Raw genomic sequence first — 15,558 nt, 5'->3', positions numbered from 1 at the left:
TGTTCCAGCTAAATAGTATATTTAGGTCATGATAAATAAGATAATAAATCCAGTCCTTCTAATACAAAATAGCTGATAGAAGATAAATAGCTATACTTTTAAAAAGAGAGAGTGAGATCTTATAAGCATTCAGTAAAGATCCTTTTTCTTTCTAACTCAATAGAATTAAGGTGTCAGGATTCTACCTATCTGCATGTGAGTCAGCAGGATAACTCCAAAAACAGAACCAAAGCTGCTGCAGTAGGAGAAACCCACAAAAGAAGATTAAGTTTGAAAGTGGTCCAAATTTAGATGGGGGCTGCAGAGAAAAAAACAAAACAATGCAGTTGGCCATTGACTCAGAAGGTTATTGATCCCTCCATTCTGAGCCCCACTCCTTCTTATGACCTGCAGCACAGTATTTCTAAGGGGTTGGAAAGAATTCCAGAAGCGATGTTTTCTCTAACTTGTTATTTTAAAGGGTGTCAGATATTCTTATAGTGTTTAGGTAGTACAGATGTTTAAAGAATACTAAATAATAACAAATTTACTAAACAGGTTTTTAAAGAATGAAGTAGATTTAATTATGATAACAAGTATTTTCTTGAGAGTTGAAAGCAAATACTTTTCTACTTGTAAATAATAAGTTGCCCCCCCCCCCCATTTAGGTTAATAGCATTGAAATCAATGGTTCTTCATTTAGCCAATAGCATATTTTGCCTTGATTTCAGTGGACCTATTTAAACATAACTAAGATGGATCCAAACTATGCCAGCAAATCTGAAAAACAACGAAGTGGCCAACAGATTGGAAGATGTCAGTCTACATACCAGCTCCAAAAAAAGGAGAACAGAGTATGCAGACTGTTTACACAGTACCCTTAATTTCACATGCTAGCAAAATAATGCTTAGGATCATCCAATGCAGATTAGATCCCCACATGGAGGAGGCAATGCTAGATGTTCAAGATGGTTTTAGAAAAGGCAGAAGAACATGATACATTATTGCTGATGCACACTGAGTAATTTGGAAAGCCAAAGAATACCAAAAAGAAGTCAATATGTGCTTCACTGATTATGGAATGGCCCTTGATTTTGTCAACATGTCAAGCTGTGGAATGTCCTTAAGAAAATGGGAATTCCAGAATATCTCATTGTCCTCATAGAAAACCTATACAGAGAACAGGAAGCCACAGTCCAGATGCAATATGGCAAAGCAGATTGGTTCTAGGTGGCAAAGGATGAGGCAAGAGCACATACTCTCTCCTCATTTATCCAACCTATATGCTGAATAAATGAAAATTATCTGCAGGCTCTAGTAATGAAAGTCAAGGAGCACACTGGAAAAATGGAACTATGATTAAATATAAAGAAAATCAAATTAATGACAATAGTATGGTAACCAGCCTTAGAATTCACAATAAAGTGAATAATTTTTACCTTTTAAGATCAACTATCTGTCAAGAAATATGCCACATACTAGCACTTGGTAGGGTAGCATTGAAGATCTTGGGAAATATATTCAGATGCTATAACATGTCTATACCTACAAGATGAGAATCGTAGGCAATGGTTTTTCCAGTGACACACTATGGAAGCAAACATTGGGCTTTCAAAAAGCAGGATAGAAAGAGTACTGACCCTTTGAAATTTGGTGTTAGACAACACTCCTGAAAACACCATGGATAGCCAACAAATGGATCATTGAACAAATCAATTTCTCACACAACACACAAATGATCAGGTTCAAATTATATTTGAAACACATTATATGAAGGCCTAGCTCCCTGAGAAGTCCATAATGCTAGGAAAAGTAGAAGGAAGGAAATGAAGAGAGTAACTAGCAGCAAGGTGTATGGACTTCATTACAACAGCAATGGGTGCATCATTGGAAGACCTGAAGGACCAGGTTGGGAACAGAACATCCTGAAGAAGGTCTATCTATGCTATTGCTAAAAATCAACACCAACTCAATGGCATAAATCAATAAGATGGATCAACCCAAATGATCTTACATGAGACGTAAGGCATTTGGGACAGAAGATGTTTTAGCTCAGGTTTTAGCAAAAACTGAATTTGCTAAGGAACATAGATAGGGTTTATGCCACAGTTGCTGGTAAATGTATTTTATTAAAATAAAAGATAATCTGAAAATCAAAGAAGCACCTTATAATAATAATAATACATTTAAAAGATAGCAAATAAACCTGTTAGCAAAAGAAGCATTAAATATTCTTTCAGCACAATTGTATACAATTACTGATACTGCTGTTGCCACCAAGACACAGTTCTTATCACTTGTGTTCTGATATAAGAGAAAATAAATAAAACTCTTCCTAAGGAAAAATGCTGACCGTGATTTCCAAAAATTTTCTGGAAAATATAAAACTGATCTCTCTCAACCCAAATATTTCCTCACCATGTAAATTTGCTTGTTTGTTCTCTTAATCGCTATTTCTTTTGAAACAGAGCAACAACAAACATTTGTCAAGACTTTAAAGTCAATTACATTGGATAGAGGAGGTGAAAATGATTAGCTGTGAAGAAGACAAGATAACTGAAAAGCTATTTTTCCCCAATTCCTTCCAAATATTCATTAAACATTTAAGCAACTAAATTTGCAGAATCTGTTCCTGACATTGGCAGTGGTTCTGCAGTTTTCTCTCATCAGATGAAAGCTGTGTGTGTTATGTGGAGTGCATTCATGCATAAAAAATATCATTTTCATAAATTAAAATCTCCCCTGCAGTAGGAACATCTGTGCTGCCTTTGAATAAAAGATGGTGGCATGTGAGTTGCCCCTTGACTGACTAGAAGAATCCTTCTATTTGTAATAAAATTACTTCCTCCAAAAGAACAAAACATGAACGCTCCCCTCACCCAAAAATTGTTGTTCTACTTTTCCACATTTATCAATAACTCTTTGGAACAAGTTAAAAACCAACCATAAATGTTAGCTGCACTGTTGCTTTCTATCTTGCAATTTAAAGAAGTGATGGACACTATGTTTCTTGCAACTGTATTTGTATAATTATCAATTAACTTTCATATATAATTTGTGGTTAATAGATAGGCTTGGTTCCAAAGCACTGTTTTAGATGCAGCTTTGGTTTTGTTTTTTGTTTTTGTTTTAATCTTTTTATCTCTTGTACTACATCACAAATCGTTTTTAAATATTGTTTAAATAGTTTGCCATGCAAAATGGCTGCTTTTGGAGAAGCACAACCCCAAAGTCCTTTGAGGTGTGGCAAATTACTTTTGTGCTTCTCTGGTTCCCAGCCATAGCTCTGACAGAAAGTAAAAACTGTGGAGAGGAAGAAAAGCATCTAAACCAGTGTTTCACAAACATGCCAACTTTAAGATGTGTGGACTTCAACTCCCAGAATAGAATCCTACACTGGCTGGGGAATTCTGGGAGTTGAAGTCTACACATCTTAAAGATGCCAAGTTTGAGAAACAGTGATCTAAACCCTTTTGGGTTCAGTTCTGGGTCCCCTTCAACATTTTTATTAATGATTTGGATGAGAAGGTAAGGGGTATGCTCTCAAATTTATGAATAACACAAAATTGAGTGGGATAGTCAAATACTGTAGAAAACAAAATAAATTTGAAAACAATCTCAACAGGCTAGAGGAATGAGCTGAAAAATAACATAATGAAATGTAAAAAAGTGTTTTAGATTACTGAAAGGCAGATTTTGATACAGTTTTGTTTTTTTTAAATAGTTAGGGGGGAAAAACTTCCTAACTATAAAAATAGTTTGACAGTGGAACCAATTACCCAGGGAGGTGGTGGGTTCCTCTTTGCTGGATGCGATCAAGCAGAGGCTAGACAGCCATCTGTCTGGGAAGCTTTAATTTGGATTCTTGCACTGAGCAGGGGAGGGGAGACTCCCTTCACCTCTCTTACCAAATGATTCTATTTTTTTTTTAATGGTTAGGTCAAACTTTTCTCTAGCTACCACCTCTCATTCTTTTGCAGTGGTGGGGTGGAGGAAGAGTCATGTTCATGTGGTACAAATAGAGGCTCTGACCTCTGAAATACAGAGTTTGTACACCTTTTTTATTTTAACTATCAGTTTGCTTGATGTTTAGCTTTATGCAGCAACCATGAAAGTTTAAGAAAAGTAAAATACTGCTTTTTTTTAAATGTCTCAGATGGTTCTGAGACTGGTCTTAGTTCTATAAACAGAACTAAGGAGAATTTCACAAGAGAATAACATGGTGATTGAACAGCTAGACAGTGGTGCTTAAGATACTTTTTCTAAATGACATAATCTCTATGCAGGATACATGTTGCTCTCATTCTATATCTGTACATAGAGGTATATGTATACCTACACACAGGTATAAGATGGTGACTCATCCCCGGCCTCTATTTGGCATAGGAATATATATATATATATATATGATTGCTTACCACTAGCTCACAATGCTGAATGTTGGACTGGGTCATCTTTGTTTTGCAGGTGATGTGTTACCTTTTCTTAGTCAAGATAATTTACTTGGGTTTATTTTCCATGGACATATGTTTAAAAACAAGGAAGTTCACACATCCAGTCCCATCACCTTTGATTTAAATGGCATATTCTATTGAGATTTTTTAGAATCCTACTAGATTCTGGTGTTTCAATATTCTAGTGTTCCATGAGTTGCTTGAAGAATGATGTGTGTGTATGTATGTATGCTTCTATCTGGTCGCCAAGAGTTGACACCAACTTAATGGCACATAATCAGTTAAATATGCATATACATGTGTGTAAGCACACGTGTGTGCATATATATGCTCTGTCTGCCACGTCAGGGTTTTCTTTTTCTTTCTGGGAACCTTGTGTATGACTCCTTGAAATTCATAAAAGAAAGATGGGATATAAATTAAAAATAGATATAAGGCTATATATTCACACTACCACCTTAAGGCAATTTTCTCTTATTGTTCCGTCTTCCAGAGCCCTTAGATACATATGAGAGCTGGGATGGGGTAAGCAGATGTAGAACCTTTAGGTTGTTAATTTACTTTCAAATGTCAGTCAGTCCTGAGAGGAAATGGGAAACAGAGTGGCAAATGCATTCAATCTTCTCTTTGCAGGGGATGAACCTTGATACAGATCTCCTTTCACTTCCTTTGCTAGGTCCAAGGGAATTACGGCAAGGTGCTTCTTCTCTGTTTCCCAAGCTCTGTGTGTGTGACTTTGAGTCAGCCTTGACTCCTGGTGACTACGTGGACAAGCCCATGCAGTTACTGAGACAGAAATGGGTTTCATCTTAGGTAAAGTGCCTTGTGGTTACTACCTGCAACCAAAATAAAAGAAGAAAATCTGAGATGGCTCAATTAGGCAACTGCTCATTCTGCAGTTTACTTTATTCTGGTTTTTATTTGTTTTTTTGGGGGGGTGGGGGTTGCCTACTGGAATTCTTCAGTGCCTTACTCGCTTTCAGTAAGCTTGTCTTAAATACTTCAGCTCTGCATGGAGATGACCATATTTACCCCACCACAACTCCTAGAAGGAGCAGCTGCCAAAAGCAAACACTCTCCACTGCCAGTTGGGCTAGATCTGCAGACGTGATTGTAGCATACTCCAGCCCCATCTATTCTCCAGACTACCAAAAACTTCAGTTATGGGTGTTTGTGGGAGTTTATTCTTGTCTTAATGCAGTCCACTGCAATTTACCTTGATTACTCAGTCAAAAGATTCTCAGATTAAAGGAGTCATCTTTGCAATTATAAGGACTATGAGCCTTTCCTTTAATAAAAACAGAATCTCAAGAAGCATAGAATTCTACACTTTCTGTTGTTTTGGTGCCTTCAAGTCAGTGTTGACTCCTGGAAACAGCCTGGACAAGTCCCTGCAGTTTTCTTGGCAATATTTTTTCAGAAGTGTTTTGCCACTGCCTGCTTCCTAGGGCTGAGAGAGAGTGCCTGGCCCAAGGTCACCCAGCTGGCTTTGTGTCTAAGGCAGGACTGGAACTCCCAGTCTCCTGGTTTCTAGCCTGGTGCCTTAACCACTACACCAAACTGGCTCTCTGTACACTTTCTGTACATCATGCTATTAAGAAATGCAAACAGTTCTGCATATCCTAGCAAGCATGGGGCCCTGCAGTAGCCATAATGACTCCATACATAGAATATATTTGAATGAATCAACAGAGTTAGCCAGTTCATCACAACCAAACAGATTTAAACATTACTGACCAAAGTATGCATCTCATATATACAAATTAATGTTGGTTTTCTTACAATTTTCTACAGCAGTTACTCCAACTAATAATGGCTTATGCTTATTCTCAGTGTTCCACTAACTAAGGAGAAAATGGATTTATCACATAACAGTCTTGTGTAAGCCTAAACTTGTGGGCTAACAGCTATTTGGAAGCCAAGCAATAGTGACTTTATCATTTTGTCAAATTTGCCTTCTCTTTATTACTGTTCTACTCTGCTCCTCTTTTCCCATATCTTCACTCACGTAATACTAAAAGAATGAGTTTCGTTCAAATCCCCCATGAGTCATAAACTCAGGTGAGGAACTATGATCTTATTTTGGCATCTATAAATTAAAATCCTATGTTCTATCAGTAGCAAAGCCAAATGTACAAGATCAGACAACTAGAAATGATCCTACAACATTGATAGCACCAGCCATGTGGTGAATGAATGAATGAATGAATGAATGAATGAATAAATAAATACACGTTGACACCTCCACATTCAATGTACATAAAAGGCTCCAATCAACATGCAAGAAATAATAGGAATTAAAGAGCAATAAATTTCTAGAGCAAAGCATTTGGGGAATGTGGAAGAGCAAGTTGAATGGTTTAAAATCAAGACTTTAGATCTTAAGTAAGGATGATGCAGAATTGCCTGCCAGATGTATAGGTTAAGCATAAAGAATAGATGCCAAACCCAATTCAATGTACCATATGTAGGCAGCCTGGGACACTACTGGAGCCCATTTGCTACACTGGTGGGAATACAGTTCAAATGGAGGAAATGGCACATTGGGATGGCTTTCCTTGTGCACTATCTACCCTATTTAAATCACAAAACCTTTTTCCCATCATTATCCTTGCTCACTCCTGTAATTTGCATAACATATGTTGTTTGTGTTCACACCAGATACTTAACCAGTTCAAGTAAAGATTTAGCAGATACATTCATACAGTATGCCAAACTCAGTGGCTAAGTTCTTTGTGATTTAACATATTGTGCAAACCCAACCCATTTGGTTATTTTAAGGTTCAGTGGATTGTCCAAACCCAAAAGATGGGCTTATTTATTAACCAGGTTGTGTGGAAACAGAGCACATAATGCAAGGAGCAGACACATAATCTACATAATTTAAGATCAGGTAAACCTAGTCTGTTCATCCAGAAGAGAAAAAGTTATGTTCTCCCAAATGAATTCCTGTGTTTCTTAGGAGACCTGTGCTGGTCCTTCAAGAAACTAGCCAATAGGATCAGCTTTGGGAGAGGAAAAATGGGTAGACTTGTATGGGAAACAAGGAAAAAGGCCTGTGGAATCCACAAACCACCTAGTGCTTTGCCATCAAATCCCAGCAGTGTTCATGCAGATTATGAATTGGTTTCTCAGAAGAAAGCTTGAAATTGACACAGATACCAATAATTCCAGACAACTAGTGTTCAGAAGTATGTAGATAATATATGTACATGTGTCAGCACAGCAAACCAGCATTTTGTAATAAAAATGGAAAGAGCACTATGGACAGACAAGCATGGGAGGCATCGTGTCATAGCTTTCTAAGGAAGCTTGCTATGTGGAGTCTGTGGTTTGAGTCACTGCTGAAGATGGAAATGAATGTGGCTTCCATAAGTGAAACCCTGTCTTTTATGTGGTTTCCTGGTAACAACATAGTAATCTAACTATGGTTGCTTAGCTTTATTATGCCAGCTGTTGCAAGGGGACACTATCAATTCTAGTCTGCCCAGTGACTGAAACATGGATACAAATAGTCTGTAAATGATCTTGTTCAAGTCACTATGCTTTTATACCCAGCTCTTCATTTACAATTTGAGGATATTTCAATTTGATGTGCATTTTAGCCAGCACCTTCTCATGGAAGTCAACAGGGCTAGGATTTTTGGAAGATAATGATAGGTCATATTATTTGTCTGGCTAGCTCAATGTATCTATTCTAAATGGAAGTGACTCTCTGGGTTATCAATGTTATTTAGATTCTTTTCAACTAGAGATAACACATAATATACCTGGGAGCTTTTGCATGAAAATCATGTGGTCTACAAACATTCCCATCCCTTCCTGTATCAGTGTATTGAAATTATTATTTAATTTATATTTAGAGACATCACTGCCATCAATGTCCTATGGATGGCACTTTATTTAATTTAAATCAAGAATATTAAAGTCAGAAGAGTTAAAAATGTAGTTTCCAAGCTCTTGATTTGTAATGCCCTATTCAGGCACAGATTTCTAAATACATGAATGAGATGCAAGAAGATACCTAACTAGTTTTGTCCTCTTGATGATGTCCAGTGCAGTAATATTACTCTCAAGCTAATACAATTGATTGGGATGCCCATCCCTCTGTTGTAAACCTACTTTTGAGGAACCATCCCTTCACTCACAAACCACTTTGTAAGCATTATTGATATGCATGTCATCATCAAAGAGAAGAAGTTAATTCCACACATTGTTGCAGAGGATTATTCATGTTAGTCTATTCCAAGTGACACCTACTTGATTTGGAGAAAATAAAACTGGTGCTGAAACTGAATGGAGAACAAGTCTTGATTCCAGAACATCTGGGAAGTCATAATTTACTCAGATCTTGGCTCTTTAAAATCTTTCCCTTATTTTCCTATAATTTTTCTTTTTAGTTTGGAAAGACCTTGACTTTGGTATCAGTAACTATTTCACACATAGTGTTACAGAAAACTTCTATTAATCATTATTTGTGCATACAGGATGGAGCAGTAACCCCCTGACTTCTTGTCAGATATATCTGTACAATCTTGATAGCATCTGCAAGAGTGAAACTAAATATCTGCTCCAGAGAGAGGGACCAGCCAACACTTACTTCAGTTTACTTTAAGATGCATCAGGGTCTCTTTTTAAGTCTTGTGGAGTCATTAATAACAATTGTAACAAGATAAGCCTTTCTCTTCCCACTAAATGTTTAATTCTCCTTTACTCATGAGGCAACAAAATAATTTAAGAAAAGAAAACGGGTAACTTTAGTCCTGGGAAAAGCATCAAAGTACACTGGAGATCCTGACTGGAGATTCTTTTCAACTAGAGATGTCACATACTATACCTGAGAGCTTCTGCATGAAAATCACATGGTCTACAAACATTGTGGTCTACAAACTCCTTCACTTTACTTTGGGGCAGAGAAGAATGCTTCCAGAGCATAGCATGAGACTTCCAGTTTCAACCACAGTGAGCATCTCCACAATTTGATCATTGAACATGTGGCCTTAATCAATTTGCCTTCTCATCCTCTACTATTACTACTGTCTGCGTATTGTATTCCATCACTGAAGAGCTGGCCACACAGGGCCTTGGGATGATTCAGCAGTCTACCTTTTCCATACTTTACTTAACGGGAGTTGAAAACACACTTGCTGTAGCCTCAAGTTCAGATAGTCTCTTCATAGTTTAGTGCTTCTGCCAATTTACTGGATCGCACCACAGGATTTTTTCAAACCTCATTTTATTGTACAAATAGTGAATGTTGCACCTTTTAATAACTATTACAATAATCCCATAGGAATTGTTTACACTAAGAGGGGAAAGGAATGGAGCAAGGGACTTAGGGAGAAATGCAACATTTGACCAATGGCTCTTCACTACCTTGTCACCCAGCTTCTGGTTTTTAACATTCCAAATGTGCATTACGCTGTCACATACAGGATTACAAACAAGATTACAGTACAGAATGATTTCAGGTGAACCAGCATTACATTTCAGACAGCACTTATTCTGGGTTGCATTGTGCATGCATAACTATCTTGTTCTAATTACAAAGTCAAATGGTTTGCATTGGTTTGAAAACTACTAACTACAAATGGCATATAATATAACCCAACCATCATAAACCTTTTTGCTTTTTGCCTCCTGGACAGAAATAACAAATTTATATGATCATGTATTTTAAAAATCATGCATTTAACATTGCATGGAAACAATGTCTCATTATCTCTGGTTTCTTCAAAATCAGATGCTCTGAAAGGAGTTAGGGTGGACTCCAAAGAGCATAAAAAAACAGTGCAAGTTGAATATGATCCTAAAACAGCTGTTTTTAGTGGAGAAATGCAGGATATTTGCTCATGAGAACATGGATGCATATATATATACACACACAACATTTTGCAGAACTCTTGGAATAATATGCTTTAATAGGAAATAAATATTTTCCTTATTCTGTACTTTCAACCATTTTTTATAAATGAAAACTGTAAAGATCTGGCTCTTACCCCCCAAAAAGAAAAGTTTCCTCTGTGTGTGTGTGTGTGTGTGTGTGTGTGTGAAAGATTTGAAAGGAAATTGGATGGGGGAGATGCTAAGGCAACAAAACAGCTTCCCCCCCCCCCATTCTTCTAAGTATCTTTCTGCTGGTTTAAATTACTTAAATTATTCTATATAAATTAGATATACTTCTACTTTGTTTCTGATAGTTATAAAAATTGATGAAGCTGCATGGTTTAAAATAGTTTATCAAAAGTTATTAAAAATTCTGTACAAAAATCACAACAAAATAACTCAGCACGGGAAAGATAACCAGTAGGAAAAATGTTGATTGAAAAATATAAATTTTATATATACTTTTTCATTTCTTTCTTCTTCTCTTCTTCTTCTTTCTCTTCTTCTTCTTCATCTTCTTCTTCTTCTTTTTTTTTTGTAACTGGCCAGTTGACTAGTTTCAAAAAAAAATTGCATAGATCCTAATTATTGCTTGTGACTTTGTTGTCCCGGTCAGATCAAGGGGGAGCCGAACTTCATCTCATTTACACCGTCAAGATTCGGAGCGGCGGGAGGGAGAGGCAGAAGGAGGAAGGGCGAGGAAATGACCGGCGGGACCGGGAAAATGTCCGCCGCCCCCCCCCCCCCCGTTGCTCCTGAAGGCGGTCACCATAATACGCATAAAGGGGTCTCTGAGCCTGGGAGGATTTCATTCTCCCCTCCCTCCGTCTTTGCGCCCCCTGCACGGAACGAGTGAGCCCGGAGTCCCTGGCCGCCGCGGGCACCCTGCCTCCGCCTGAACAGCTGGAAGGGCTCAGTCGTGAAAGATCGCGTTGAGCTGGGCGCTCATGACCCGCTCGTGGTGGGCCTGGCTCTCGTAGGGCAGGAGGCTGTCGAGAGGGAGGTCGCAGCGCGAGGCCGAGCAGGCGAAGATGGAGCCGTGGCCGGCAGCTCCGGCCAGGCCGGCGGCCGGGTAGTGCATGGTGAAGGCGTAGCTCTTCTCGAACTCGCTGGGCGGTTCGTGCTTGAAGGAGAAGTTCCCGTTGACGCTGAGCGGCGGGCTGAGGGGCCCGTCGAAGGCCGGGCTCTCGCACTCGGCCAGGGCGCTCTCGAAGAAGGGCTCCAGCGCCGCCCCGTAAGCGGGCGGCGCCTTGAGATGGAAGAGGTGGGAGCTGTCCATGGTGCCGTAGGGCGGACTCGGAAGGCCCGGCGACTGGTAGGCGTACGGGTGGCCCGGGAAGGAAGCGCCGGAGGGCTGGATGTGGGGCAGCAGCTCCGCGCTCTGCTCAGGCAGGAAGGTCCGCGGGTTGAGCTGGAGGCAGCCGGCCACCAGGTTGGTAGTGGGCTGCGATAAGCCCTTACAGAGACTCTGCACGAAGGACACCAAGTCGGGGCTTTTGCCCGAGCGCAGGATCTCGGAGAGGGCCCCAATATAGTTTTTGGCCAGGCGCAGCGTCTCGATCTTGGACAGCTTCTGCGTCTTGGAGTAGCAGGGCACGACCTTGCGCAGGTTGTCCAGGGCGGCGTTGAGGCCGTGCATGCGGTTCCGCTCGCGGGCATTGGCCTTCATGCGCCTCAGCTTGAATCTCTCCAGCCGCGCCTTGGTCATCTTCTTCTTCTTGGGGCCGCGCCTCTTGGGCTTTTGGTCGTCCTCCTCTCCCTCCTCCTCCTCCTCTGCCTCCTCCTCATCTTCCTCTGCCTCCTCCTCCTCCAGCTCATCATCCTCTTCTTCCTCTTCTTCCTCGCCGTTTCTCAGAGACTCGACCTCAGCCTCTGCATGTAAGGTTTCCAAGTCCTCCTCTTTCTTGTCCACTTCATGTTCGTCGTCCTGGGAGCTGAGGCAGTCGTCAGTCCAGCTGGGGGTGCCTTGGGACTGAGGCTCCCCCATCAGTGGGTGCTCACTGTATGATTTGGTCATTCTGAGTGTCCTAGGCCAAGAAGAAATAAACACGTTTAAACTATGGGCACTACATATATGTTCACACAATATTTGCAAGCATGCTTCTGAAGGAGTAAGTGCCACTGAACTTAATAAGACATCTTTCTGAGTAACCGTCAGATATTGAACTAGTGATTTTATTAGAGAAGCATTGTCCATTACAATTTCGTTCTAAGAAGCTATCTTTGGCTTCAATTGGATCTCACTAAAACCCATCTAGCACAGTTTCCCTAACTTCCACAGCTCTCCAAATGTGTTGGACTACAACTCCCATTACACCTGCAGCTCGAGGGACACCACGTTTCTAAGTAAATCCCAAGATCAATTCAAAATATATATTTTTTTTTAATTGAGCTGACTGGTGGATGCTGCCCAGCAATGAAACTTATTCCTGATGCCTCTCCCCAACCACAAACTTCTAATTCTCTTCCCCACGATGACACCTCTTGTCTCAAATAGCGTTATGTAACGTTTTGTAGGGATTTATAGGCAAGGGCTGTAACCAAGGAGGTGGTCGAGACTCGTTTAAAACACACCCGTGCTGGAGATCCAACGGAGCAAATTGCCAATCATAATTTATCTGCGGCAGCAGGATTTATTCCTTTATTCGGCTCTCCTTTTCATTGCTTTCGCCTGCCCACAATAGCGGCCGATTCCATCCTGTACAAAAGCTTTACGACTTCCCAACTGTTCAGAGTCGAGGAAAACCCTGCCGCTGAGACGGGGATCAGGTGCACTAACCGCCTAATAATTCCCCCCGCCCCCCTTTTTTTTGTCTGAGGAACCTCAATGTTCTGGGGAAACGTTTGCTAATGAGGAAGTGGAGGGGACGGTGCAGGGAGGGGGGTTGGAATGAAACCTGCCAGTCAGGGCAAGCCCAGCGCAATCAAAATGCAACAGTTGAGCCCGCGCTGGTGGTTGGCTTCGGAAGCCTTTTGCTCACCCAGACTTTCAGTCAAGCCCTGTCCCCAGTGCACTCATTGGCAGCAGAACCTCCCCAATCTGTTCACTCTACCCCTCTCTACTGTCAACTGCATCATCATCATCATCATCATCATCGTCATCCCCCATCTCGATTCAAGGGACAACAATGCTGTCTCGAATAATTTAATTCCCTCCCCCTTATTCTCCCCACTTTGCTTGCCCCATCACCTTCAAAACACGGACCACGACTCTAGAAAGCAGCCCTTTCCTTCCAGCCTGAGGGAGTCCATCTGGTTCGTTTGGCTCCCCCAAATCACTGTCAGCCAGCTCCTGAGCTACCGACCAGATGCTATGGGTCATATCTGTTTCACCCCCCTGCAAGGCTTCCTCCGGTAATCGGGAAGGGGGTGGGTGGGCAGAGAGAGAGGCTAAGTCTACAAGCCTCGCATGTTGGCTAGGAAATGAGCCTCACTGGACGCAGTGTAACTTCCACTCCGAAGTAAACCTATTTGGATCCGGCTGGAAGCCACCACGGAAAGCGAAGAGCATGTCAGTTCAAATGGCTCTTGTTCTTGGTTCAATGCGAACTGGTCGAAGTCAAGCCAAAGGGGCGAAGGGATCATCACCCTTAAGCACCGGGGTCGCCTCCGTCCGAGCTATCACTTCTCCCGCCTAAGCTAGGCATCAAGGCTAAAAATTACCTCTCCTTTTTTCAGCGTGTCCTCTGCAGCGCAGGTTTCATAACCCTGTTGCTCCCGGGACGCTTTCCTTGGGTGCGGACAGGTTACTTTTTATTTACTTCATTGATTTAGTATGATTATCATTACTTTTCTTTGAAGCTGCGGGCAAGAGGCTCAGGTTATATAGCCAGGCTGGGCTGCTTGGGAAGGGAGAGGCGGGGAATGGCCAGCCCCGCCTCCTCGCTCCCCGCCCACTTCGGCACCGCGTCAGCCTTCCCCCGGCACGCGCCATCTGGTCACCCACGTCAGGCTCCGAGGCGGCGGGCGGAGGGGGGAGGGAGGGAGGGAGGGGGGTGGCGGTGTCACGTGAGCTGCCCATTTGTATGCCGCCCCGCTCTCCAGTCCATCCCTTTGTGGCCCGAAGAAAGTGGCCATCTGTCGCCAGCCGGAGACACTGCGGACCTGTTTGTACCCGCAGGAGAGATTAACCCGTTCTCCTGCGCCTGGCTTGGGGCTGCGCGGAGGGGAGGGGAAGGGAGGGGAGGCAGGGTTTGCAACTTGCACTTTCTCTAGAACAGACTGTGTTTCGCTACAGAATGGGAAGAGGGACAGATTTCTCCCCGCCCCCGCTTTGCCCCCCAAATGTGAACACCACTCCGAATATCAACTTGCTGTGCCCCGGGGATGGGGGGCATAGGCAATTTGCCCAGGTGAGAGGGGCACAGCAAGTTCTTCTTCCCGGGCTCCTTCTCCAACGCTCGTCTCCCGAGAAGCGGTCCTGAGAGTCCCCTGCTGCCTCACGAATGCAGACATCCAGAGGAACCGAAACGTCGGAGACGATCCTCCTCCTTCGGTCCTCCAGTGGGCTTGTGGCTCAACCCTGAAGGGCGGAAAGTTCCTTCCTGTGTCTCTTCCTCTGCCTCCAAGATGAGTCCAACGCCAGCCGAGACCTTTGGGTCCGGCTGCATTTTTCTTTCCCGTTGCGTTCCTTGTGTGTGGAAAGGGGGGTGGGAGGGTGTTGTCCCCTCCAGAAAAGACACCGGACTGGCTGTTCTTGCAATCAGTTTTCATCCCATCTTCATCCATCCCCAAAGCTGTGCAAAGAGGTAAACCAGAGAAATAATTTTGATTTTGAAAATGATTTTGAACAGGCAGGAGGCATGAGAGTCCCACTTCAGCAGATTTATTTAGAGAGCAGTGTTGGCAGGAAACGCTGTTTAAAATCCTATGGGAGAGAAGGAGAGAACTATGAGAAAAAAGGGCAGAAAAAGAAAATAACCTAATTTTAAAAATACATGTTATTTTATAAGTACCAGGTAGCAAAGTTAGACTGGTGTCCTTCTTTTAAGAACAAAATATCTTGAGTAAAACAAAGAAAAAATATTGACATATTGTTATATTCAGGATGCCTGAAGACTGCATCCTGAATATAACAATATTCAATCAAAAGATAGACTGCAAAACTATGTTTTGAATGCATAGCTTCTGCAGGCAGGCAGGCAGGCAGGCAGGCAGGCAGGCAGGCAGGCAGGCAGGCAGGCAGTCGGTCTCTTTTATAGTTCTCCTCCAAAGCTTCCTCCAAAGACAGGCCAGGGCG

At 42.0% G+C, this 15,558-nt stretch overlaps 1 protein-coding gene across 1 annotated transcript; it reads right to left on the bottom strand.

Moving 5' to 3' along the window:
- Window positions 1-9,668: 9,668 nt before the first annotated feature.
- Window positions 9,669-14,098, bottom strand: NEUROD1 (neuronal differentiation 1). The gene is made up of 2 exons (XM_007422291.3): window positions 13,983-14,098; window positions 9,669-12,346 (listed from the first exon to the last, which is right to left on the bottom strand). The coding sequence occupies exon 2, from the start codon at window positions 12,334-12,336 to the stop codon at window positions 11,233-11,235; it is 1,104 nt and encodes a 367-aa protein (XP_007422353.1). The 5' UTR covers window positions 12,337-12,346; window positions 13,983-14,098; the 3' UTR covers window positions 9,669-11,232.
- Window positions 14,099-15,558: the final 1,460 nt, after the last annotated feature.

Source organism: Python bivittatus, unplaced genomic scaffold (assembly GCF_059951505.1).
Source record: "Python bivittatus isolate LINGU-HERP-01145 unplaced genomic scaffold, Pbiv_v1 ctg000200_np1212, whole genome shotgun sequence".
Taxonomy (NCBI): domain Eukaryota; kingdom Metazoa; phylum Chordata; class Lepidosauria; order Squamata; family Pythonidae; genus Python; species Python bivittatus.
This window is presented reverse-complemented; position numbering and strand designations above follow the sequence as displayed.